Source organism: Globicephala melas, chromosome 11, assembly GCF_963455315.2.
Source record: "Globicephala melas chromosome 11, mGloMel1.2, whole genome shotgun sequence".
NCBI lineage: Eukaryota > Metazoa > Chordata > Mammalia > Artiodactyla > Delphinidae > Globicephala > Globicephala melas.
The window spans coordinates 100,028,982-100,055,335 of record NC_083324.2 but is presented as its reverse complement, the minus strand read 5'-3'; the positions used below and the strand labels follow the sequence as shown (position 1 = coordinate 100,055,335).

The 26,354-nt window shown below is 43.8% G+C and overlaps 2 protein-coding genes across 3 annotated transcripts; one reads left to right on the top strand and one right to left on the bottom strand.

Annotated features, from left to right (window-relative positions):
• The first annotated feature begins 10 nt into the window (after positions 1 to 10).
• On the top strand, positions 11 to 6,327 carry LOC115866009 (uncharacterized protein C6orf201). The gene is made up of 2 exons (XM_030881172.2): positions 11 to 377; positions 5,994 to 6,327. Exons 1-2 carry the CDS (start codon positions 160 to 162, stop codon positions 6,055 to 6,057), a joined length of 282 nt encoding a protein of 93 aa, XP_030737032.2. The 5' UTR covers positions 11 to 159; the 3' UTR covers positions 6,058 to 6,327.
• ECI2 (enoyl-CoA delta isomerase 2) lies at positions 5,816 to 26,243 on the bottom strand. 2 transcript variants are annotated; one of them, XM_030881513.2, is made up of 10 exons: positions 26,164 to 26,243; positions 22,964 to 23,126; positions 20,748 to 20,846; positions 20,352 to 20,540; positions 17,757 to 17,826; positions 14,366 to 14,468; positions 13,508 to 13,628; positions 8,982 to 9,071; positions 7,262 to 7,405; positions 5,816 to 6,619 (listed from the first exon to the last, which is right to left on the bottom strand). In XM_030881513.2, exons 1-10 carry the CDS (start codon positions 26,217 to 26,219, stop codon positions 6,464 to 6,466), a joined length of 1,191 nt encoding a protein of 396 aa, XP_030737373.1. In that variant the 5' UTR covers positions 26,220 to 26,243; the 3' UTR covers positions 5,816 to 6,463. The 2 variants fall into 2 exon arrangements, with proteins under 2 accessions (XP_030737373.1, XP_060163428.1); XM_060307445.1 differs by having other exon boundaries at positions 22,964 to 23,141; positions 26,164 to 26,234.
• Positions 26,244 to 26,354: the final 111 nt, after the last annotated feature.

Genomic DNA, 26,354 nt, shown 5'->3' with positions numbered 1-26,354 from the left:
ATGTCTAGAACCAGGCTACGGTCTAAGTGTTGCTCACTGATATTTTTGGAATGAAGAAATGGCAGAGACCTCAATAGCAATTAAGTGGCACAAACAGTCTTTCTCAAATTAATGGCATCTTTGCTGTGCAAAGATGGAAAGGAACATTGAATTGTATTAATGATTGTTCTACGACTAGGTGAGAATTCTGAATTCTCTGGCTTAGAAAGGATCTTAGAAAGACATCGATTTCCCAAAGAGATTAATCTGACCCCCAAACCAAGCAGTATGCCCCTGTGGAGAAGAAAAGTCAACAACAATGCAAATCAGGGGTGGAAGAAATGCCATGTGTGGAATAAAAACACAAAGGAGCCTCCAGTGTCAACCATAGTTGTCAGGTAGGTGCCTGATTTTTGTCCTATGCAGGCATATTTAGAGATGGATAGGGTGACCACAAACCCTCTTTATGCCTTAAAAAGCTAAAAAATGACTTAATGTTGTCTTTGGCATATACGGTGAGTGTGAAAACAAGCATTGCTCTGTATAAAAGCACATGAGTCCCGTTTGCACACCTCCCCGTGTCTGCAGGAGCCCTCATTGGGAGAAAACTCATGGAGACTGGAGCAGGTGCGTGGGTTCCCCACGGGCCATCGCATTCCAGGTCAGTGAGCAGAGACCTAGCAGGGTGGAGAGGAGGGATTCTTAGGGACCCAACCACCGAGCTGTAGGGCTTTTATGCTGCATGAGTTGGGAAGCACCAGCCCACCCCAAGCATGACCAGGACGTAGGATGATATCATATGAGTGGCAGAACTTCGGCTTTACACCTAGTCTACAAGATTTCTTCTTTTAAACGTAAGCACGTACAGCTATAACATTTCCGCTTAGCACTGATTTGACTTTATCCCACAGGTTTTGGTATGTTGTGTTTTTATTTCATTTGTTTCATGATATATTCTAATTTCCCCTTTGACTCATTGGTGGTTTAAAGGTGTGTTGTTTAATTGCCGTATATTTGTGGATTTTCCAGTTTTCCTTCTGCTGTTGATTTCTAGTTTAATTCCATTGTAATTAGAAGAAGATATATGATTTTACTCTTTTTAAATTTAGGGCTTCCCTGGTGGCGCAGTGGTTGAGAGTCCACCTGCCGATGCGGGGTACACGGGTTCGTGTCCCAGTCCGGGAAGATCCCACGTGTCGCGGAGCTGCTGGGCCCGTGAGCCATGGCCGCTGAGCCTGCGCGTCTGGAGCCTGTGCTCCCCAACGGGAGAGGCCACAGCAGTGAGAGGCCTGCGTACGGCCAAAAAAAAAAAAAAAAAAAAAAAATTATTAACACTTGTTCTGTGGCCAAACATATGATCTTTCCTGGTTAATGTTCCATGTGCACTTGAGAAAAATGTGTATTCTGTTGTAGTTGGGTGGAGTGTTCTGTACACATCGGTTAGGTCCAAGCGATCTATAGTGTTGTCCAAGTTCTCTATTTCCTTATTGATCTTCTGTCTGATTTTCTATCCACTATTGAAAGTGGGGTATTGAAGTCTCCTACTATTATTGTAGGCTGTTTCTCCCTTCAATTCTGTCAGTTTCCTTATATATATTGGAGTTCTAATATTAGTGTGTAAATGTTTATAATTGTTATAGCTTCTTGCTGTCTTGACCCTTTTATCATGATATTATGTCCGTATCTTATAACAGCTTTTGAGTCTATTTTGTCTAAAATAAGAGCCATCCTCCTCTCTTTTGGTTACTATTTGTATGGAATATCTTTCTTTCATCCTTTCACTTTTAACTTATGCATGTCGCTAGATCTAAAGTGAGACTCTTATAGGCAGCATATAGTTGAACCTTGATTTTTTAATCCTGTCAATCTGTGTTTTTTGATTGGAGAGTCTAATATATTTAATTATCAATAGGGAAGCACTTACTTTTGCCATCTTGTTTCCCGTATGTCTTATATCTTTTTTTTGTCCCTCATTTCCTCCATTACTACTTTCCTTTGAGTTGAGTTGATATTTTTGTGTTGACACATTTTGATTCCCTCCTCATTTCTTTTTGGGTATTTTCTATGAATATTTTCTTTGTGGTTACCACGGGGGTTACAGATAACATCCTAAAATCATGATGATCTGTCTTAAACTTTTACCAACTTAACTGCATACAAAAACTACTGATTTACAGCTCTGCATCTCCATTTGTTATTTTTTTTATTTTTTATTTTTTGCGGTATGCAGGCCTCTCACTGTTGTGGCCTCTCCTGCTGCGGAGCACAGGCTCCGGATGCGCAGGCTCAGCGGCCACGGCCCACGGGCCCAGCCGCTCCGCGGCATGCGGGATCCTCCTGGACCGGGGCACAAACCCGTGTCCCCTGCATCGGCAGGCGGACTCCCAACCACTGCGCCACCAAGGAAGCCCTCTCCATTTGTTATCGATGTCACAGATTACATCTTTATATATTATATACCCATTAACATAGATTTATAATTATATCTTAAGCATTTGTCTTTTAAATCCTGTAGAAAATAAAAAGTGAGGTTACAAAGCAAAATTACAATAATAGTTTTATATTTGTGTGCATGTATTTACCTTTGCTGGAGAACTTTATATTTTCATGTGGCTTTGACTTACTATCTAGCATCCTTTCATTTCAACTTGGACTCCCTTTAGCATTTCTTGCAGGGCACATCTAGTGGTAATGAACTCCCCCAGATTTTGCATAGGAATGTCTGAAATTTCTCCCTCATTTTTGAAGGACACTATTTGCCAGATGTAGAGTTAGCAGGTGACAATTGTTTTTGTTCTTTCAGCACTTTCAACACATCATTCCGTTCCCTTCTGGCTGCTGAGAAATCTGCTCATCTCATTGGGGATCCCTTGTGTGTGATGAGTTGCTTTTCTCTTTCTGCTTTCAAGATTCATGCTTTGTCTTTGACAGGTTTGATTATAATGTGTCTCAGTGTAGGTCTCCTTGTGTTTATCCTACTTATAGTTCATTGACCTTTTTGCATTGTATATCATGTCTTTCCTCAAACTGTGTTAAGTTTTTAGCCATTATTTCTTCAAATATATTGCTCTGTCCCGCTGTCTCTCCTCCTCCTGGAATTCCCATTGTGTGCACACTGGTCGCTTGACGGTGTCCCATAAGTCCCTTAGTCTCTGCTCACTTTTGTTCTTTCTTCTTTTTGCTCCTCAAACTCAATAATTTCAAATGTCTTTAAGTGTGCCGATGCTTTCTTTTTCCTGTTTGAGTCTGCTGGTGAACCCCTCTAGTGAATTTTTCAATTCAGTTCTTGTAATTTTCATCTTCAGAATTAATTAAAAAAAATAATTTCCATCTCTTTGTTAGTATTATTTTGTCACACAGTGTTTTCCTGATTTCCTTTAGCTCTTTGCCCATGTTTTCCTTTAGCTCTTTTGAACATATTTGACAGTTGTTTTAAAGTCTTTTTCTCGGAAGTCTCATGCCTGTGTTTCTTCATGGACTATTTGTGGAGATTTTGTTCCTTTGAATGGGTCACGTTTCCCCGTTTCTTGGCATGCCTTATGACCTTTTCTTGAAAACTATGCATTTGAAAGAACAGCCACCTCTCCCAGTGCTTGCACGCCGCTGTGCAAGACCTTGAAATGGTGGGCCCATGAGTCTTGAGACCAGCCCAGGCCTTTTCAGGTTTAACTGGGCATGATTCCTGTCTGAGCCTGTGTATAGGTTTAATTTTTGGTTTTGTTTTTTTTAATCCTGCCCCCCCACCCCCCAACTGCTTTTAAATGTCTTCCCAAAGAGTCTCATTCCAGCTTCTTCTTAAATGCTCTATTGTCTTCCTCTGCTTGTAATCTCTTTCTCTGCATCCACAGGTGTGCAATCAGCTTGTACTTTTCACGTGTTTCAGTGCCTTCTGTGGCTTCTAGCCCAGGACCCAAACTATGCCAATGTTTCCATCTGAACTTTGAGTCAGGCAAGACAGCAACCAATCCCTCAGGCAAGCCAGACAGGCCAGCATGTTGCAAACAAGTTCCAGTCTGTTCCTTCCATCCCAAGAGAAGGAAGTGGGAAGCAGACTAATTCCTTCCAACCACATCATGCAGGGGAGTAGGTGGGGCAAGAGTGAGTAAAAATGTCACAAAATCTCCTATCATTTTTAATGTAACTTATTTCTTGATTGGACATTCACTTGTTTGCTGTAGATGTCTGACGGGTTTCTGTAGTTGATTATTTGACGTTTCTGTTGGGCGATGAGGACCTGAAACTTCCAACATCTTGCTGATGTCACTCTGATTATTTATTTTTCCTAGTATTTTTTTCTCTCTGTACTTCACATTGCTTAGTTTCTGTTGATTTATCTTCTAGGTTCTTTGACTCCTTTGTCATCTACATTCTGCTAGAGTCCCTCCAGAGAATTTTTTTTTTTGCCACATCATGCAGCTTTTGGGATCAAACCCAGGCCACCACAGTGAAAGTGCTAAATCCTAACCACTGGAATACCATGGGATTCCCTAGAGAATTATTTTTAAATTTCAGATTTTCAGTTCTAAATATTTTATTTGGTTCTTTGTGTGTGTAGTTTGTTTCTCTGATGAGAATTCATGTAGTTTTAATCATTTCAAGTGGGTTTTTCTTTACCTTGTGGAGCACAGTTATGAGAAATGCTTTAAAGTCTTTGTGGGACAATTCCAACATCTAGGTCATCTCGGGATTGACGTGTGTTGTCTTTTTTCACCTTAGTGTCCACATTTTCATGGTCTTTTGTATGTCGGTAATTTTGGATTGTATCATGGACACTGAATATTATGTTGCCTGGAGCCTGAGTTTGTTGAATTATCTGGAGAATGTTGATGGTTTTGTTTTAGCAAGTAATCAACCTGCTTAGGTTGAGACTATAAGCTGTCTTGATCTTGTGTTAGTGGTGCTTAAATTCCCAGTTTACTTCCCAAAGCCTTTACCATGTTGGTTTGAGCCTGTCCCACTTGTGAACCTAAGCTGTGTAGGTTTATACCTAGAATTAGGGGAGCATCTCACTCCTTCTCTGCTCTGGGATTCTCCTCTCCAGCCCCAGGGAATCCTTCTCCTGGTTAGAGAGATGTTCTTCTTGGCCTCAAATTTTCTTTTGCCAGTCACACCATGGCAACCACTGCACTGCTGCACAGTTGGGCCTGCCTTTGGGGCATATGTCCCGTGCTTAGGACAGAGATCCCAGCAATTGTTTCCTAATGTCCCACAATCTCAGAAACTCATGGGCAGATGCTTCTCCACATTTTGATGCCTTACCACAATCCGTCTGCTTTTGTTTAATGTCAGCATCCTCAAGCCATTGTTTTTCACCTTTTGTCCAGAGATGTTAGTTGAAGTTAGTGGGAGGGATGGGCGGCTCATGGGGACACAGTGGGGCTGGGACTCTCTGACCCTCACTGGGACTCTGACTCTGGAAAAGCTACTTACATCTCCATGCCTTGGACTCCTTACTTGTAAATGGGCAGCAGCAACAGTTTACCTCATTTTTAATTCTGGGCATTGTTTTTTGAGGACAAAATGTGCTTATGGGCATTAAGCACTAGAAACAAATAGTAAGTGCTCAGTAAACACGACTGGGTTATTACTATTAATGTATTTCCTATAAGAGTGAACACTTTGGGTTAGGATTACTGGAATAAAAAAATTAAGAATTAAGAAGTCAGAGGTTCGGTGGGTTGGCTATCTGGATGCTGACGCTTGAAGGAGGTTAAAAAGGAAGGAGGACATTTAGAAGAGCAAAGTCTTCCACGCCAATCCTACAGCCACTGGAATTAAACTCTTGTCAGGTGATTCATACGGCAGCCATCGAAACAGAGTCACAAGGACGGTTAAGGCAGCTTTCAGGGGTGCTTTTTATAAAGTACCACATTGAACGAGAATGGAGACTCCAAGACAGACGAGGAGATCATCACTGATACAGAGCATCACTTCCAATGAAACGGTCCAAGCCCTTCATCCCTTTTTATCAAATTATGGGGGGGATGAAACTAAGATTCTAATTCATCCTCTAGTAATACTGCTCCCTCTGTTTGCTCCCCCTGCCAGACGGCTGAAAAAGAACATGCGACCCACTGAAGATCTTGACTCGGTCATCCAGAGACTGTCGGTGTTTGGGCCGATCAAGTCAGTGAGCCTGTGTGGACGGCAAAGTGCAGTAGTGGTTTTCGAACACACGGTCTCAGCCTGCAGCACTGTGAATGCCTTTCAGAGCAGGACGCCGGGCACAATGTTTCAGTGTGCCTGGCAACAGCGATTCATAGCGAAAGACGTAAGACTCCCCACTACCAAAAACCTACATAAATTCTCAAAGCTGGTTTCACATCATTTGTTTTTCATCAGGGCTCTAGTGAAGTATAATTATCAGAACTGGTATTTTAGCACTGAAAAAAGGCACAGCGAGGTTTACTTAGTTCAGGATTTGGAAAGCAGAAATAGTAGCACATCCCTTCCTTGGAAACGCTTAGCTTTGATGTGATGGCCATCACAGCTTTGCTTTTTTGGACAGGAAGCTCACGACGGCGTTCATGCACTCATCTGACAGCCACCTCTCCCGCAGGACGTTGCTTTCTTCAGCATTAATCGCATGCAACTTTTCTTTCTCCGTATTTCTGATGACCTGTTTTGAAATTCTCATGGCCTGAAAAAACAAAACCAACAGTGAGGTTAAGAGGCATTCTAAGAGGAGTGAGATTATTCTAGAATTCTGATGCTTGTTTCTCTGTCGTTCATTTGATCCTGTGACACCTTAAGAAACGTGTAGATAAGACACTGTTCCTCAAACGTTCGTGTGTGCACACATCCTCCCAGCAGGTGTGGGGCAGGGCTTGTGATCACACATTTCTAAGAAGCTGTAGACAGAAACCAAAGCTTCTGGCTCCAGGACATTTTGAGCGGTGAGAACATGAGAAAATCAGTCACCAGCTATCACATGTAAAAACGAAAGTGCTGTGTGGTCAGAATCTCCTCACAGTTAACCTGTCTGGCTGCTCACCTGGATTCAAGGATGAACGTGCTGGTAAAGGTTGCCTATCAACCTCCTCCAAGTGGTGCCCAGAGAGAACCGCCCCTCGGTCTCCACAGCACAGGAGTGGGACGCCTATTTGATCAGTTTTGTAAAAGTCAGTATTTCTAACATTATTAGGCTTACTTTTAATCTCAGATTTAGATGTGCTCAGAGCCAGCTGTCTTGTTTTTTAAATTGCTTATTCTCTTAAGGCAAACAGATGATTTACATGGTTCTTACAAGCAAAACAAAACAAACAAGAAAACGAATACGAACATTTGGGGGGAGCTTTGAATATGCTTTCAGCCTGACCCAAACTTCTTTCTGAAAAGTGCTGTCGGGAAAAACTTCAGTAACAAGTCCTTGGGTACATGCTTCCCGGGCTGTTAACTTCTTCCCAAAAACGAGCATCTCTGTTGCCTGAAATGAAAAGCGGGATTGAGACGTTACCGCAGTGAAACAAGGCTCAGTTAACTTCAGAATGAACTGCTTCCAGCAGACACAGGGACATCTCCTTCTGGCCGCTGAGGCTGCCAGTACTTCTCATTAAGGGGGAAACTGTTGGTGCCACAGGCAATGGTTTGCCAGCTTTGTGCTGAGACCATTGGGCTTTCTGGACAGTTTGTAGAGGTTGCCGCTTCTGTGTTTGTCTACGACGCGGAGCAAAAAGAGCTGGGAGCCTGGGGCAGAAAGGCTGCGAGGCAGGTGTTGATTCTACGACACACGGCAGCAATGAGTTCCTGTTTTAGACACTATAAACAATTATAAAACAAAAAGAAAAATCACCGTCATAGGAAATGCCAACCAACATTTAGGCACACCAACTGTCAAAATTCCCTTCCCCGGGGACTTCCCTGGTGGTCCAGTGGGTAAGACTCCACGCTCCCAATGCAGGGGGTCTGGGTTTGATCCCTGGTTGGGGAACTAGATCCCACGCACCTCAATTAAGAGTCTGCATGCTGCAACTAAAGATCCCACGTGCTGCAACTGAGACGCGGCGCAGCCAAAATAAATAAATTAAATATATATATATATATATATATATATTAAAATTCCTTTCCCTGGAAATTCACACAGTGGTCTGGCTCTGACAGTTTTCTTTACCTGCCCAGGTACTCCAATGAGCTCCACTTAACTGAAGGAAAGTGAGGGAGACTGATGTTCAGTTTCTAACAATACTGGGGGCACCAAGTGGATTTCCTTTCCCATGTCTGCAATTTCTCTTCCAGAAAAGGAAAGACGGTTTCAGAGTCAAATGTTCTAAGCCTTAGGGTTGGGTCTGCCCAAATTTTCAAAGTTCAAAGCTGTATAAGAATTCAGGGCACGTGACTGAAGAAAGAGATTTAAAAAGGGAATTCCTTGGTGGCCTAATGGTTAGGATTTCAGGCTCTCACTGCCGTGGCCGGGGTTCAGTCCCCAGTCGGGGAACTGAGATCCTGCAAGCCGCATGGCATGTCCAGAAACAAAAGAAAAGAGATTTTAAAAATATACACTTTTTTCAATGAAAACCTAATAGCAACGAACAGAGGCTCAATTCCCACTCCCCCCTTTTCAGATCCAAAGGATGTCTGCTAAGCCTCTCCCTACCCCCGGCTCTCAGTCTTGTCATGATCCCCTTGGGGTCCTGCCCACCAAGGGTGGGCACCTAGGTTTCCATAACTGCAGGGACAGACCTGAGCGGCCACTGGGCCCCTTGGAGCCTTGCTGCCCTGTGGGACAGTCTGGAGGAAAGGCTGTGGGGGCCGGGAACGGCGCTGGGAGCACGGGGCACCCAGCTGAGAGTCACCCCCAGTTTGGGGACAGAGCGTCTAAATTTCCCTGCGGACCAGACGCTTCCCACAGCCTGGTTCCTCTATGTTTAAAACTCTTGGAGTTGGGTAGCAAATAATTCGCTTCCGTCTGCTGCCTCTACTATAGAGGGAAAGAACAGAGAGTGTGGGGTTACTTTTGGAATGGAGATGACATTACCTTTCGTTTTAAGGTTTCCAAAAATTACCTTGCTTGGGCCCATTATCTTCGGAAAAGTGTAAGAGGAGCATCCTTCTGGACTCTGGCCTAGGTGACTGAATGGAGTATGAAATGTTGCCTTTTTGAAGAGAGAGAAAAAAAAAGAAAATCATCTTTTCACATGTGATTTCAAAAAAATCACTATTTGTTTCTATCCTCCTTACAATACTTAACTGAAGAACTTTAAAAAAAATTAGGGTTATTGTATTATTTTACAGGCAGACCTCCTTTTATCGTGCTTTGCTTTATTGTGCTTCGCAGATACCGCATTTTTATTTTTTGTTTACAAATGGAAGGTTTGGGGCAACCCCAAGTCGAGCAAGTCTGCCGGTGCCATTTTCCCAACAGCGTTACTTTAAATTAAAGCTGTTCTAAAATGTCTGATGGTTTTCTTAGACATAATGCTATTGCATGCTTAACAGACTACAGTAAATGTAAACATAACATTTATATGTACTGGGAAACCAAAAAAGTCCCGTGACTCACTTTATTGTGATATCTGCTTTACTGCGGTGGCCTGGAACCAAACCCACAATCTCTCTGAGGTCTGCCTGTATACACACAAAATCCACTCTTGACGTACGCGGTTTGATGAGTTTAAACAAATGCATACAGTTATGGAGCCACTACCATGACCAAGGTACAGAATAGTTCCATCACCCCCCCCCCCCACGCCAAGGTGTCCTCACGCCCCTTCTGCAGTCAGTCTGTCTCTCACCCTCAAGCAACCACGGATGTTTTGTTCCTACAGTTTTGCCTTTTCTAGAATGCATATAAATGGAGTCACACGTTCTGTAGCCTCTTCTCCTTTGGTGGGCTTCTGTCCTTAGCAGAAGGCTCGAGTCACCACGTTGTTACTGCACATAGTAGGGTCTGCTCCTTATTTCTGAGAAGTATTCCATTGTACGGATGTGTCACAATTCGCTTATCCATTCACCAGTTGGAGCCACTGTGGTATTTCCAGTATTCTGGATGTTATAAATAAGGTTATGATGGAGGTGTATTTTCAACTCTCTTGGGTACATGCCCAGGCATGCAGCTGCTGGGCTGCGTTGTTCATGTGTGCTCAGACGTTGCCAGGCTATTTTGCGAGGTGCAGCAGGGAGTTCCAACCACGCTGCGTTCTCCCTAAACCTGTCATTATCCTTAGTCTTTTCAATTTTACCCACGCTAGTAGGTGTGTTGTGGTGTCTCGGTGGTGGTGGTGTTGTTTTTTTGTGGTACGTGGGCCTCCCACCATTGTGGCCTCTCCCGTTGCGGAGCACAGGCTCCAGACGTGCAGGCTCAGCAGCCATGGCTCATGGGACCAGCCGCTCCGCAGCATGTGGGATCTTCCAGGACTGGGGCACGAACCTGTGTCCCCCACATTGGCAGGCGGACTCTCATCCACTGCGCCACCAGGGAAGCCCTTGGTGTGGTTTTAATCTGCTGTTCCCTAATGACTAATGATGTTGAGCATCTTTTCGTGTGTTTATCAGCCATTTGCATACCTTCTTTGGTGAAGTAGCTTGCAATACTTTGGCCACTATTTTTAAGTTGTATTGGTTGTCTTTTTTTTTTTAATTAATTAATTTATTTATTTATGGCTGCATTGGGTCTTCGTTGCTGCACACGGGCTTTCTCCAGTTGCGGCGAGTGGGGGCTACTCTTCGTTGCGATGCGCGAGCTTCTCATTGCGGTGGCTTCCCTTGTTGTGGAGCATGGGTTCTAGGCACGTGGGCTTCAGTAGCTGTGGCATGAGGGCTCAGTAGTTGTGGCTCGCGGGCTCTAGAGCGCAGGCTCAGTAGTTGTGGCGCACGGGCTTAGCTGCTCCTCGGCATGTGGGATCTTCCCGGACCACGGCTCGAACCCGTGTCCCCTGCATTGGCAGGCAGATTCTTAACCCCTGCACCACCAGGAAGTCCTTTTCTTAATGGTGTCTTTCTCACGTGTTTTTAAGAGCCATTTATACTTTCTTTTCTGTGGGCTATTTATTCCTCTCTGTCGTGTATTTTTATATTAATTTGTTGATCCATCACTTTATAGACACATTTTAAAAAATATATTAGAAAGTTTAGCCTGTATTGTGAGTTGAAAAATTACTTCCTCAATCTGCCATTTGTCTTGATTTTGCCCCAGAGGTTTTTTGATTGGTTTTAAATACCAGAAACTACTTTAATGTTGGTTATTTAGACTACAGAGTCATTTGTAGTTTTTTTCTAGATGTCAGAAATAGTTTTGTGTGTTTCTTGATGAATGAAAAGTTCTTATGAAAGGAAATTAACTTATAATCAACAATTCCGTAAACAGCATATTTAGACTTCATTTCCCATAATCAGGTATGGAGGGTTTTTTTAATGAATATTGCTAGAAAATATAAACATATAATGTACAAAGCATACAAATCAAAATAATAAAAGTATAAAGTAAACAGTTATTAATGTCACCTGTCTTCTCTTTTCCCCCCTAAAAGAAAGCGTATTGGAGAAAATGTGCTGAGAAGTCACAGCCTAAGGAACATGACCAGAAAACTGAAAGCAGAAGCCGACCTTGGTAAGAGCCACAAACAGGTGCGTGGAAAGCTGATAATAAGCAGCATTTAATTCACTTATAAACATTATTATAAGCAACGGAGCAGTAGATGTAGTTAAGGGTTAGATGCTGGCCTCGGGCTGCCCGGTGACCCTGGAGCTTCTTAACTTCTCTGTGCCACGGTTTTCTCATCTGTAAAATGGGATGAGAGCACCTGCCTCGCAGGGCAGTTAACGTGGGCATTTACTGAACACATATAATGTGCATCAGCAGAGTGCCTCCTAGATACTGAGCGCTCAAAGATCTATTACTGTTATGATTTCTGCCTTTTTATTAACTCAAAGAGGAAATGTACTGTTTGCTGACAGAGAAGCTAATAGGCAGAGGCACTCCTTATTGCCCATAATAGAGAATAACTTGGTTATATGGGTTAAATGTTAACCCACATTTAATATGGTATCTAGTCATGAAGCCAGGAATGAGAAACCCTGTAAAATGAATTCCTCTCCACAGCTTCTTTCTTCTGTGTCTTTGCCTGATTTTAAATTGAGCCCTGGTGTAACTCAGTTGGGTGAGCTCTCAGCAGTGGTCACTGTTTGTCAAATATTTTGCTTTGGGCCCAACCTTTTGGCATACATAACATATATGCATTTCCCTCTGATTTCAATTGAATTCAAATTGTATCGTAAGATGGGAGTCCTAGAAATCTTTAAAAAGATGATGTACATGACAATCATTTGGAATCCAGTGGGAGAATCGGGACAAGATTCAAATATGATGATACTGGCCTCCAAGTACTGAAGAATGAGACCCCCAAGTTCAGGTCAGGAACTCCTGATCCCACCCTGCTCAAAGCAGGTCAATTAATTGGTCATTTAACACACAGAATGTGACCAAAGACTGTTAATTTCTGCCTTTGAGCAGAGACTTCCACCTACAAAGGTTAGGTAGCCTAGCATCTAGACTTCCATTTGCTATTTTTATGGGAAAATTATTAGTAAAAATTAGATCTGACAATATGCCCAACCTCATTGAAAGGAATCCAGGAAAAGGTGAGCCACAGAGTTAAGGACCCTCATATACGGCCCCATCAGTGGAGAAAACACCTCCAGACAAAGCCAGGAATCTCTTCAGCGGTAAAAACCAAGTGTTCCCTGCAAGGCTGTATGTACGTTAGCAAACTGTACTGCCACAAAAGCAAAGTCACTCTAAGAATCTGATAACCCTACGAGGTGGTTATTAGTGCTACAGTAAACGTTCTAAGATAAACGTTCATCACATTTTTGTTTATAAGGATAAAAACTTATAGGGTTCCAGTGTCAGGGACTGGTTAAATGAGATAAGTTAAATAACCCAAATGTTAGCACTGCTTATCTGAGTGGTGAGATAAGGAGTGACTTTTAAATTAACTCTTTTCTTTGTACTTTTCCATATTTTCCAAAATTTTATTTTCTACTATGACATATATTATGACTGTAGTAGGAAGAAAAATTAAAATCTATATAACTCAATGGTGAACACGACTCCTCTGAGCTTTGGTTTTCTTATCTGCAAAGGAGGGAGTGAAAGTGGAATAACGCCTGAAAGTTCTTCCTTATTCTGGATTTATAAATTCCAGGATTCACTTACTTGGAAAAACTGATCAAATAACTCACTTGCATAACCTCCAAAACAGCTATTTTTTGCCCCCTGCTAACAAGCTTTGAAGGTTCCTGACTATTTTAGAGTAAAAATGAACAAGTGTTGTGTAACAGGATTAGAGCACAGAGCCAAAAGAGCTGGGGCAAAATGTTCACAACAATATTCGTGTTTAGGAAAATTCAAGTTAATAGTAAAGGAAAAAAAAAAGCATCATATTAGACTAATTCTTTGGGAAAAATTTAAATTCGGTCCATTCTACCATAAACCATATGTAATCTGTTTACTAGTAGCAACAATAAAGGAGAATTCAGAGGATCTCTTTTTAACTTGTATCACTTCATACATTTCCGGGAGCTGACTTACCCTGTCGGTCGCATACACGATATCAAATAGCCCGAGAATGGTGACGGAGATTCCTACAGCTGGTCCATTTACCACTGCAACGAGAGGCTTCGGAAAATCTATAAAACAGTCGACAAAATCCCTACAGACGTGGAAATATAAAAGCATGTTTAAATATGCCGAAGTAGCAGCAGGCGAGACAGGGTGAGTCTGGAACGTGCTTTTCTGGCCAGGCTGGTGAATTTCCCATCGCCCAGCAGTGCCTCTCTGCCCTGCCACCTCCCTGGCCTCTCGCACCAGGTTCCTCCCATCTGAACGGCACTTGAGGGAAACTCGCAGGGTCCCACAGGTCAGCCTTCGTTCAAATCTTGTGTTCTAGGCATTCGGTCAGGGACGTAAGCCAGCTGTAGACTCAGAGGCGAGGGTGGCCGCCAGCACGTGCTGCGGTATCCCAGCTCAGTGGGCACCAGAGACGCAGCGGGGACTAATGAGGCGGGAGGAGATGCCTTCACGCCCTCTGTGTCTTCTGAGACCATTTCAAGTCTCCTATGAGCAGCGATCATGGCAGTCACGCCTTCCTCTGGCCAGAGGAGAAGTTGCTAAACTCCTCTGCCTCAATATGGGAGAATTTAATTGGTAGCGGTAGTTGACTTGTATGCTTTCCAATCAAATGTGGTGTAGGGAGGCCAGGAGAACGGGTAACAGAAGTTACAGTGATGGAGCAAATGCCCCCTACTGATAGAAGCTTGGAGAAATATGCTTGCCTAAAGTCACAGCCGATTACACAGAACCTAAGAAGTATTTATTTTACGTTGGCGCAGCTGAAGACCCCACACCGATAAGGATAAGCCCCCCGGAATGAGACAGACGTGCTCTCACCTCAGTAAAACGGCCCCGCTTCTGGCTTTCTCCTCCACTCCACCAGGGGGAATATCCGTGAAGTTGGTCAGATCATTCCCACTACAGTAATAGTCCCCATTGCCTGTAAACAAAATCCATGGATCCAGCACTCACTCACTCTGCAGTAGTCACTGGGCATCTTGTATGTGCCAGGCTCTGTACCAAGCTCTGGAAATACACTGGTGGACCAGCTGGGGTCCTGCCCTAATTGACAGTCCAGGGAGTCAGCTGGACCTTGATTTAAAGACACATGGATAACTGTAGGCAACGCAACTATGACGATGCAAAGGGATACGAGGACAGGACAGCAGGCAATGGGGCTCTGCTCTCACCTGGGGGTTCAGGGAGGGACTTTGCTAAGGCGGGAATGACTGGACTGAGATCTGAAGGACACGGGCAGGGGTAGATGGAAAGAGGGTGGGGGGAATATTCTCCAGTGGTGACAGCATGTGCAAAGGCTCTGGGGAGGGGGGGACCCAGCATAGCATGGGCTGAGAGAAACAGATGCCTTTAATTTTCTTTTTTCAGTCCAGACAGATAAATTAGAAAACAGAATTTAGGAAATCTATATAATATGAATTAGAGAGGCAAGTCTAATTGATATAATTGTAACACTATACCTTAAAAATCAAGAATGAACTTTTAATATTTTTAAATTTCTTTTTTATTTAAAACATTTTTTTCATTACTATTATTTTTTTGGCTGCACCGTGTGGCATGCGGGATCTTAGTTCCCCGACCAGGGATCGAACCGGTGCCCCCTGCACTGGGGACACGGAATCTTAGCCACTGGACCACCAGGGAAGTCCCTGAACTTACTTTTTAAGTGTTCCTGGATGATATAAAATATTGGCCATTTTGTTGATTCTTAATCTTCAAGGCAGAGATTTCAATATATAGCTAATATACACGAAATTTTAATAGATTCTAAAAAAGTAAAATTGGTAAAACCAATAATTTCTGATTATAATACAATAAACTAGGAATTGATAACAGAAATGGAAAACCAAAAAAAAAAAAAATCCTTTCTGGAAATTAAAGGACCTACTATTACAACGTTTAGATCAAACAGGAACCAGAAAATGAACGTGAAGGATATACAGAAAATCACTATAGGAAAAGCACTATTTATCAAAACCTAACCTTTCAGTTTCCTCACCTGTAAGATACGAGTAATAACAGGGCCTAACCTCACAGGGTTATTGCAAGAAAGCTTAGAAAAGTGAAGAATCAAAACGCTATCAGATGAATTAAAATGCTTAGACCAGTGCTCAGCAAACAGGAAGTATGATAGAAACGTTAGCCATTATTACGAAACCCAGCAACTTCACTTCTAAGAATATAGCCTTTGGATTCTGCACATTCGCTGCAAGACATATGTCCAAGGATACCCTTGCAGCATGATTTTAATAGCAACAGACTAAGTACGGTCTACCCATTCATCAATACAGGAATGATGAAATAAATTATGGAATCCCCAAACTTTCATACTTTGTAGTCCTGCAGATGTATACGTGCTGACAGAGAACAATTTTTTTGGATACGCTGTTAGGAGAAGGTGGGTATAGTATGTATGTACTATATGCTTCCTTTTCTGTTTACAAGAGGCGGGGTACACGCACATAGGCAGTTTCTGGAAGGCTCAAGAAAAGCTGAGTTTTTCTAGGAAGCAAGACTGGGGTTCCAAGGAGAGTGAGATTTAGTTTTGTTGTATGCCATTTCACAATCTTTGGATTTTTTAAAAAACCATGTGCCTGTATTATACTTTTAGTTAAAAAATTTTTTATGTATATGTATAGCTGACTGACTTCGTTATAGAACAGAAACTAACACACCATTGTAAAGCAATTATACTCCAATAAAGATGTTAAAAAAATTTTTTTAAATTAAAAAACCAGAAAACATTCTTCTCCTGTATCAAGCCAACGCCACCTCTAGACTGATTTTGTTGCCTCCATTCTCTGAGGTGTATTTGTGAAAAACAAGGGCCATGCTCAACTCTTCCCTTTCCTTCACCCCCTCTCATCAGCTGTTAGGTATCTCTCTTTCTCCTCATCTCCCTTTTTTACTGAAAGATCTCTGATATCTCTATATAATATTATATATTTTACACATTTTAATGAAAATTAAAAGAAAATAAAATCACTCTGGGAATTCCCTGGTGGTCTAGTGGTTAGGACTCCACACTTTCACTGCCAAGGGTGCAGGTTCAATCCCTAGTTGGGGAACTAAGATCCCGCAAGCTGCGTGGCGTGGCCAAAAAAGAAAATAAATAAAATAAAATAAAATCAGTCCTGCTTCCACTGCGTCAACAAATGGTAACAGCTCCCGTCTTCCAAGTACCTGCTGTGAGCCCTGCCCTGCACTGTCTCGTGCCACCACCTCGACCATTCTGTGGGGTTAGGAAGACACTGTCTTCTCCATTCGGGAAGCAGAGGTCGCCCACAGGTAGTGAGGAATGAAGCCCGGATTTAAACACCAGTGGATCCGAGTCCTGACCCTCAGCTTGCACCACTACACGCAGTGCCCCTTCCAGGTTCAATGACTTCCGTTCTCTGAGTTCTCATCAGCCCAGGCCTAGAAGCATGCATAGTTTCCACTTATTATCACAGTGCTGATATAACTGCTAATGCTTTTTATTATATCTTAAACATTTGCTATACTGTCGGTTTTTAGAGTTGTAATTTTTAATACTTGTACAGTATATAGTCTACTGGATGTTCTATAATGTGCTTTATTATTCTGTCACGCAGCATATTTACAATGTTTTAACATTTTCACAATTATAAGTAATGCTGCAAAGATTATCTTTCTTGCATAAGACCTTTCCTTTTTCTTGGATAATTTCCCTAAAATAAATTCCCATAAGTGGAATCCCTGTATCAAAGTATATGAACATTTTACATACCGTCAAATGCCCTTTCCTTAGCTACTTACACTTTTTAGAGCCATCACGCTGTCAGCAAGGGAGTAGAGGCATTTATTCTACCATAACCTTGTCAAAACTGGGTATAACATGAAATTTTGCTAATTCAGGTAAGTATAAAGTGGTATCTCATCATTTTGATTTCTGTTTATTAATCTGGTTGCATTTTCCTTGTTTCTTTTATGCCTGTACTTTCTCATATAAATTATCTGTTCATTTTACTCACCCGTTTATCTAATAGGTCTTAGTACTTTTCTTACCAATTTGTATCTGCTTTTTACGTGATAAAGGTATCAATCCTGTGTCTATCGTATTTCTTATGTATTTAAGAATTAGAGTATCTTAGCACTAAGAAAGATATTAGAGCCTATTTACTCAATTTCCTACTTAGATGAAAATCCCCCCAAATAGAAATTTAACTAGAAATCTAAGAAAATGTCTCACCTGTTAAAACAGTTATGGCTGAATCATCCTTGCTTGCAGCCTCAAGTGCAAGTATGATGTCGTGATACATCTGTGTGAAAGGGGGAAGACGAGGAAAAGAAAAAAACTCTGAAAATGGTAACCATCACCCAGGGGCTTCACTAAACATCAGTCTGCAAAGCCCACCCTCTGCAAAGTGCCAAACACGTCGCTGGCTGTATTTACAGAGCCAGAACGAAAGACTGAAAGGACTTCCATTCCTTTTATGATTACGTGGTGCGTATTCTGTACCAAGTGCTATGTAGAAGATGCTGGAGAACATATCCACGTTTTTCCCCCAAAATGAACAAGTAAGACACAGTCCTTGAGCTTTTGGAATTAACAGACGGGGAGGGACAGCTCTAAAATGGGTGGAAAGTACAAAGCAACAGAAAGCTCAGAGGAGCTGCCGGTCCTTTTCTGTGGGTACAATGGCGCGGGGAGCAGAGAAAGATTTCCAGGAAGCAGTTTTTTATTTGGGACGTCAAGACAGCATGAGTGTGGCAGGCAGCCTGGGAGTGTTATGGAGAGTGAAAGGCTGGACTCCGTCAAGAACAGTGGGCCCAATATTTCAAATCAGCAATGTCTCTGAAAATCTTGGACGTGTAGCTGTCATAGCTTTCAAGGCATTTAAAACAGGTGCAGTTTCTACCTTAGATGAGGGAGAGAATGGTGAAGAGCGCTGACGTTTGTAGATACACATCCTTTACTGAAAAAACAGATGCATGGACTTTACATAACGTATGAATGGAGGTGAAATCACTTCTACTGAGGGAGGGAATGAGGAAGTCGTTCCATTACGACTACCGGGATGATGATGCAGCATGACAGGGTATCTGGGAAGAGCCAGGCTCAAGGGATGGATAGATCATGGCTTCAACTTAGATCTTCCTGGTTATTAGTCATGTGAGTTGCAGTAAATAAGTACTTAACCTAATTATTTTATTGTTAGGTAGCAATAGTGGTAGGCTCCTTGTGGGAATTAAACCTCTGTGTGGAAAGTACTGACACACACGCGCCACTCTGTAGAGTAGTTATTACTATTACTACCATGGATATATAAAAATGAGTCAGTGGGCTTCTGTGGTGGCGCAGTGGTTGAGAGTCCGCCTGCCGATGAAGGGGACGCGGGTTCGTGCCCCGGTCCGGGAAGATCCCACATGCCGCGGAGCGGCTGGGCCCGTGAGCCATGGCCGCTGAGCCTGCGCGTCCGGAGCCTGTGCTCCGCAACGGGAGAGGCCACAACAGTGAGAGGCCCGCACATTGAGAAAAAAAAAAAAAAAAAAAAAGAGTCAGGAGAAAAGAAAAAGTTTTGAGACTCGAATGCTTTGTTAACTGCATAGTGCATATCCAGCTTCATGGAATCCTTATTTGAGACTATTTTAAGGTAGTGTGCTTTTTCTACTACAACAGAGGTGATATGTCCGATGAAAAGGGGTTACGGCCGTTTTGAATTTTACTCCCAGTTCAGCACCAAGTATCCAATTAATCCTCTACTTTTTTCTCAAGGGGAAAGGGCTGAAGTGGCTATTTTTTCCTTAAACTTCGGTTTATTTTAATGATACATATGTTTGTCTCGCGTGTATAACATAATGATTTAATATTTGTATACATTGTAAAATAACCACAATAAGCCAACGTCCATCACCACACATCGTTACAGTGTTTTTTCTTTGTGATGAGAAATTTTAAGATTTATTGTCTTAGCAACTTTCAGACACGGAAAACAGTATTATAGTCACTGTGCTGTACAGGTGATCCCTGTGACATTTTCATTTTATAACTGGAAGTTTGTACATTTTGACCCCCTTCACCCCACACCTCTGACAACCGCCAATCTGCTGTTCTCTGTATTTATAAGTGAGATCATACGGTATTCACCTTTTTCTAAGCTATTTCGCTTAGCATAATGCCCTCAAGGGCCATCCACGTCGTCACAAATGGCAAGATTTCACAATTTTTTACGGCTGAACAGTGTTCCACTGTGTAGACGCACCATGTTCTCTTTGTCCATCGTCCACTGATGGATGCTTAGGCTGTGGAAGGGGTTATTTCTATTATTGTTCTAGTTCAACGACCGATTCAAAGACTAGCAGTGCCCTTGTGAAGCAGCTCATTTCAAGCAGAGCTGGGTTATGATCTATTTAAGTTCTTCTCTCCTTTTTCCCTCTACTTGTACAAAATAAAGCTCCACGCAGGTAGATTAGTACTCACTCTCAAGTCTAAGTGACATGAAGGTATGTCCAGGGAGCGTCTATGCCAACCTGAGAGAAGCCCTCTGCATCTTCTCTTACTGTGACATGTGTTTCATTTATATTCACATCATTTATCTGTGTTTCCATCATCAGAAAAGTTGCAGTGCCTCTGGGCATGCATAACCTACCCGAAGCTCACAAATTCTAAATAATGAATGTCCCACTCTGCTGTATGAAGTAGCCACAATCATTAATCTTCTGTACGAATCAAACACAAGCTCTCACAGAAACAGGAAGGATGCTGACACACTATAGTTTTTGAGTGAAACAGACAGAGGAAGAAAAGAAAAGCAGGACGGACTCTTAGGGCAGGTCGTGTTACCTGAGTGGTGAGTGCATTTTTCTTGTCGGGCCGGTTCAATGTGATGGTTGTGATGCCATCTTGGGAGGTCACCACCACGGCGTCACTTCCTGGTTGCTTCCTGTCTGCTGCAGGTGTCACCTGGATGGAGGGCTCAGACGAAGCACTCAAACTGGACACCAAGTCCACGTAGTTACGCCTGGCGGTTTCCTGCAGAGAGATGACAATTTCAGCCCACGGTCAATGAACAAGCATTCTGAGAAACTTCCTGGCAATGAAGAAAGAACAGAGATTCTGGTTCGGTAGAGGGATCTCAAGATCTAGAAGGCTCATCTGTGATGGCTTAATAATGAGAAGCAACCCCTTCCTTTAGGAGCACAGCAAATGGAATAAGAGCAGAATGGTAAGTAAATGTACCTTGGGCAGACTGCCAAGAGCACTCCAAGCATCCCACTTGGCCTTATTGATAAAGTCAAGCACACCGGGTTTGGGCACATTACAAGGTCCTTCAGTGGCCTGTGAAAAGGAGAGGGGCAATTACTGGTCAAACGCCCATGCAAACTGGAGCCTTAAACAGTTAAGACCCGTAAGATGCACGCTAGCGTGAACGCACCTCCCCCTCCCAAGGCACATAGATTTATTTGAATTTCCTTCTCCCTTCGACGCTGTTGCTAAAAATGCACAAGCAAGAGAAAGAAGCCTGGAGGGACAAAGTACGCCATTGGCTGTTAGTCCCTAACATAAGTTACAGCTGCCTGTGCGTGAAAATAACGCAAGATTAGGGTTTGGGGAAAGTACTGAATACTTTTTAGAAAATCATCATCGTTCATTAGTTTTAGCGATGGTCACATTCTTCATACATGATGAAAATCTTCAAGCAAATAATCTTCAAAGGTAACTCGCCCACAAACATTTTGAACACACAGTGTATTCTGAAAGCCCATTCAAAAGAAACACCCTCCCCAACCCAGTTCCATGGCAGATATCTGATAACTGAGCAACACAGCTGCAGCTGCGTACGAGGGGGCAGGGGTGGGGTCATCAGTGCCGCTGGCCCTGAGGACACTTAACTGAAGGACACGCGAGCAGCAAGCAAAAAGCAACTAAAGTTTACTTGTTTGAGGGGAGGCGCACTGAGTGTTCTGAGATGAAAAAAATATGCACTCAGTTATTTTCAGAGATGGCAAATTTAAAACTCCATTTAATAACCATGCTTTTCAACTTCGTAATATAACTAGCTGAAGGAGGCTCTGAAAAACAAGGGCAGCAAAGGAGGCTAAGACTCTCCAAAGAAAGAGAGATAAGACTCACCTCGCAAGAGTTAGCCATCTGAGAAATCAGAGGCAACGCAGGCCGTAAGACTGCGCCCCTCCACTTCTGACACCAAGTGCGAGATTGGGGGGCTCCCGAAACCACCCTCGGGTTCAATAATCTGCTAGAATGACTCACAGAATGCACTGAAAGCTGCTGTACTCTTGGTTACCGGCTATTAGGGGGAAAGGATATGGATTAAGGTCAGCAAGGGAGGATGCAGAGGGTGGAATCTGGGGAAGGTGTGTGTGTGACACCCCAGCCCGCCGCCAACCGGCCACTGCGGAGTCAGGACAGCGTACTCTTCCAGTCCCAGACTGATGCGTGACAACACACAGAGTACTGCCCACGAGCGAAGCTCATTCAAGCCTCAGTGTTCAGAGTTTTCACTGGGGCTCCACCACCTCGGCATGATTGAAGGGTAATTGCAGCCCCTACTCTAAATACCATGGTTAGACTCTCCAGGCAAACAGAGACACTTCTATCACTCTTGGTACTTCAAGGGCTTAGAAATTACCTCCCAGAAGCCAAGGGCAAAGGTCAGACCTCTTTGGGGGCAAAGTTAAGTTCTTTACTATACACACCAGTATGAAAGTAAGAGAGGCTGATATGCGTCACAGGAAGAGAAAAATAGAAAACACACAGGAACCCAGAGGGGCTGACTTCCCAGGACATTTTTCAGACACTGTAACTTAAAAACTTGAGTTTTAAAATTTTGTAATAAAAAATTTCAAACATATACAAAAGTAGAACACTGTCATGAACTCCCAATCTTCGTCACCCAAACTCAGTAACGCTCATTTTTGCCTTACTTGCTTCATCCACCCTTTTCTTTCCTTTTTTGTTTCATTATTTGAGAGAATGCCAAACACCATACTATTTTACCCCTAGGTATTCAGTATGCATTCCTAAAAACAAAACAAAACAAAACAACAAAAAAACATTTTCTTATACAACCATGATGTCATTAAGAATAATTCCTAGGTAACACCTAATACTCAGTTCCTAATCACATTTCCCCAATTGTCTCAAGACCACTTTTTCAGCTGATTTATTTTAATTAGTGGCCAAATAAGATCTACACCTTTGGTTGTTATATCTTTTAAGTCTCTTTTACTCTGGAGTGGTCCTGAGGAGTTACTTTTTGCCTTAGTAATATTTTGAAGTCTAATATAATAAACTCTCATGTATACACTCTTGGTAGGAAAGGCAGCAACACAATCCCTAAAAGCATTAAGGCTGCATTTTAGTACAACACACAGCACGTCTGTCTGAGGACCTATCTGCTCAAAATGTCTTTATGTCGCACCTTAGGCATTTACCTGCTTATACAGTGCATAGAGTTTTAGCTTCACTTCATTTCCTGGATCCTTCTTCAAGAGTTTCACTTGATTCAGGGCATTTTCAAAGTCCTTCTGGCTGGCTCTCATTGCTGGGCCACACAAGTGCAGCTGAAGTGCTGGGAAACGGGTGACCTGCAGAGGACTGCAAACAGGCAGGCTGACTGCTAATCGTTCCCAGCCCTTACACGCCAAAATGCTACGTTTCTCCAGAAATAGTTTCCCTATACTTCCCCAGCCACCTGGCTGCGAATGGTTAGTGGTTTCCAAAACTGTCCCGAGATAAGAAATCAGTACAGAAGCTAACAGCAGTCACGGAGCCTTCAAATCAAACAGAGGGAAAGCAGCCAGAAGCCGGGGAGCCGTGGACTTGTGCCCCGGGCAGGAAGTCAGTAGAGGCCTGTGGGATGGAGGACAGCAGGAGTGCTGCGCGGGGTGTGAAGACCGCAGAGCCACTTGCGTACAACTGAAGTGAAAGGAAAGACCCAAAAAGTTGTTTTTAGAAGTGAAGTGGTTTTGATATAAGAATGATGTGAGCTGTGTCAGGTTGACATCTCATCCTCCTGGTTGGTAGCCGCTCGGAACTCAGCGTCTGAGGGGTCCTGCGGGGGACGTACTGATAAGAGCAGATGAAGTGACTATATGCAGAGGGGTCATTGAGACTATAAATCCCCAGAGTTTGTGAGGACCGTCCGAGAGTGTCAGTCTGGGCAAGGCTCCCCTCTGCTGATCCAGATAGCTCTCCAAGACCTTGGGGCACTAGCTCCTGCCATGGTAAAGGGGACTCTTCGATCAGCAGTGGTGAATGCCATGTAGCGGCCACCGAAGAATCAGCCTGCCTGGCCACACCACCAAACTGCTCCAACATCAGGGGACTTTTACTTGGGGGCTGGCAGCTGGACGTCAGCTCTTGGATGGCAAAGTCAAAACTCTCTACTGCCTTATGAAGAGGCATAATCCTGTATGCTACTGGCTTGTGAAATTATTACTATTCCCGCAGTGAACCTGGGTTAAATAAAACAGTGGCAAAGACAATCTCAGTCTCTGAGTTTAATATGCCTGCCCCACCCCCAGACAAAATAAAGATACTGAGACCAAGGGGGTAAAGTACAAAGAATTCAGTCATTTGGGTTCCAAGGTCCAGAAACAGCCTCTGCAGTTGAAACTGAGTCCCCGTAAAACCGAGTTTCCTTACCGAGTTTGTGAGTCATCCCTCTGTCCAAAACTTTATTCCCTTTCTTGTCTCCTCTGACCTCAATCCTGGGCTAACTGAGCACTAATCAACCAGAGTCAGATGACTAAAATTGCTGCTGTCGATAACACCGTTTTTGTACTAAAACTGCTATTATAGACATCATTGTTAACGTGCAGACTCAGGTTGTTTCTGCAGAGCAGGACGAGTTCACAGACCCCTGTGCCATGGACCACCTGGCCAGAGAGTTATAAACCAGAGACATGCAATGATTAATAAATGTCACAAGAGGATAATTAATTTCGGCTTCTTTGTTCTTCCCCTCAAAAAAAAAAAAGCCTGTAACACAAAGATCAATTTGGAGTGGACCTGAGGCCTGTCCTCCCACTGCCTTGCTTAGTGCCCTGCAATAGATCCTTACTTTGCTGCAAACTCCTGCTGTCAGAATTTGGTTTTCTGCCCCTCAGGCACATAAGCCCTTTGCTCAGTCACATAGTCACTGATCAACAAAGTATAAACTTTTATCAGGTCAATTCCTTACTCTGCTCAGCAAACATGTGTGTCCCAGCACACACACACACAGGTGAAAGGAGGGGAAAATGAAGATGTAAGAAATGTTCAGAGGAGGGCTTCCCTGGTGGCGCAGTGGTTGAGAGTCCCCCTGCCGATGCAGGGGACACGGGTTCGTGCCCCGGTCCGGGAAGATCCCACGTGCCGCGGAGCGGCTGGGCCCGTGAGCCATGGCCACTGAGCCTGCGCATCCGGAGCCTGTGCTCGGGAGAGGCCACAGCAGTGAGAGGCCCGCGTACCACAAAAAAAAAAAAAAAAATGTTCAGAGCAGAGATGAGCAGTTGCTGGCATTCCAGATAGAGAGCACTTCTTTCTTAGGGAGGTGAAAGTCCTACCTGGGGGAAATCTACCTGCCTTGGATGCTAGGCTGTGAAGCCTGCTGAGCAGACATACTCACCCCTAACGCAGACATGTCTAATGAGCCAGGTGCAGAGCAGAGACAGCAAGTGCCACCAGGTAACTAGCTTTTTAAGCACACACAGTAAGCAGAGGGGAGGGGAAAGCATCAATGCACAGCAGTGAGGTCACAAACAAACAACACTGTTGTTTCACAACAAATGACCCTGAGTAATAAAGTTAAAGGCATCAAAGATGATTAAAATAATAGCTACAAATAAAGCCCAAACCTAACAAATGTATCACCTCCTCTGCAATAATGTAACTTTCAAAGGGTAGGTTCAAACCTTGAGTTAGCCTCATTCAGTAAAATCAGCCTTCTATGAGTTTTACATTAAATAATTGAATCCGGTTTTTTTTTTTTTCCCCCAAAAAGGGAAAAAAACTGCATTTTACATGAATTTGGCACCTGGCAAGTTACAAGCAGAAAATGAAAGGAAAACTTAAAATGTACATAAAGGGCGAAATGTGCAAGTTCTCACAAAATATGGTGCAAACTTATTTATTTTAAAATAGAGTTTTTAAAAAATTATAAAACACGACCGCTTAGTATATAAAATCGGGAAAATCGTAACTCCACCCCCGAAGGTAACCGGCACGTTCCAGGGTTTTCCCCTTGCCGGTGCACAGCCCGGTTCTGGTTTCCACGTGGCCCGGTTGTGCATCCCGCCACCATCACCAGGCAGGACGTTCTCCACGAAGCAGACGGGTCACCCCCACCTGACCTCGGGGTGCGCTCCCACGGCGGGCACGAGCCTGCACGGCCGCTCACGCGACCCCCCCAACTCAGCAAAGCATCTCGGAGCCCGGCGGCGGGGGCGGGCGGGGACGCGCGCGGCGAGACCCAGCTCGGCCGTCCTGACCCTCCGGCCCAGAGGAGGGCGAGCGGGAGAGGGACACCTGACGTCACGCTCTGCTAGCAGCCCGCAAACCCTGCTGCTACCGAGACGCGATAACAGACAGCGCGCCCCCCGCAAGCAAGGCGGCGTCCGAGGGCGACCTTGGGCCCGGGCTTGGCACTTACCTGCTGAGAGCGCCCGAGCACCACAGCCGCGCCAGCCTTCCGGCCACTCCTGCCATGGCTGCTCCAGGGCGTGGGCGGGACTGCGGGCCGTGGGGTGGGGGTGGGGACTGACTCCCGGACGGGGCCGGGACACCATAGGTCTGAGCGGTGCCGGGAAGGGGCGGGGCCTGAACGCGATAGGTTGGATAGGG

Bases quoted from the DNA above. Each gene is read 5' to 3' on its own strand.
- LOC115866009 (XM_030881172.2), top strand. From the start codon at position 160: ATGATTGTTCTACGACTAGGTGAGAATTCTGAATTCTCTGGCTTAGAA. The intron at 378-5,993 runs GTAGGTGCCTGA...TTCATCCTCTAG, and splicing joins GTGTCAACCATAGTTGTCAG to TAATACTGCTCCCTCTGTTT.
- ECI2 (XM_060307445.1), bottom strand. From the start codon at position 26,219: ATGGCAGGAGTGGCCGGAAGGCTGGCGCGGCTGTGGTGCTCGGGCGCT. The intron at 14,469-17,756 runs GTGAGACATTTT...TTTTGTTTACAG, and splicing joins AGCCATAACTGTTTTAACAG to GCAATGGGGACTATTACTGT. The intron at 9,072-13,507 runs GTAAGTCAGCTC...CTCTTCAAAAAG, and splicing joins TCGTGTATGCGACCGACAGG to GCAACATTTCATACTCCATT.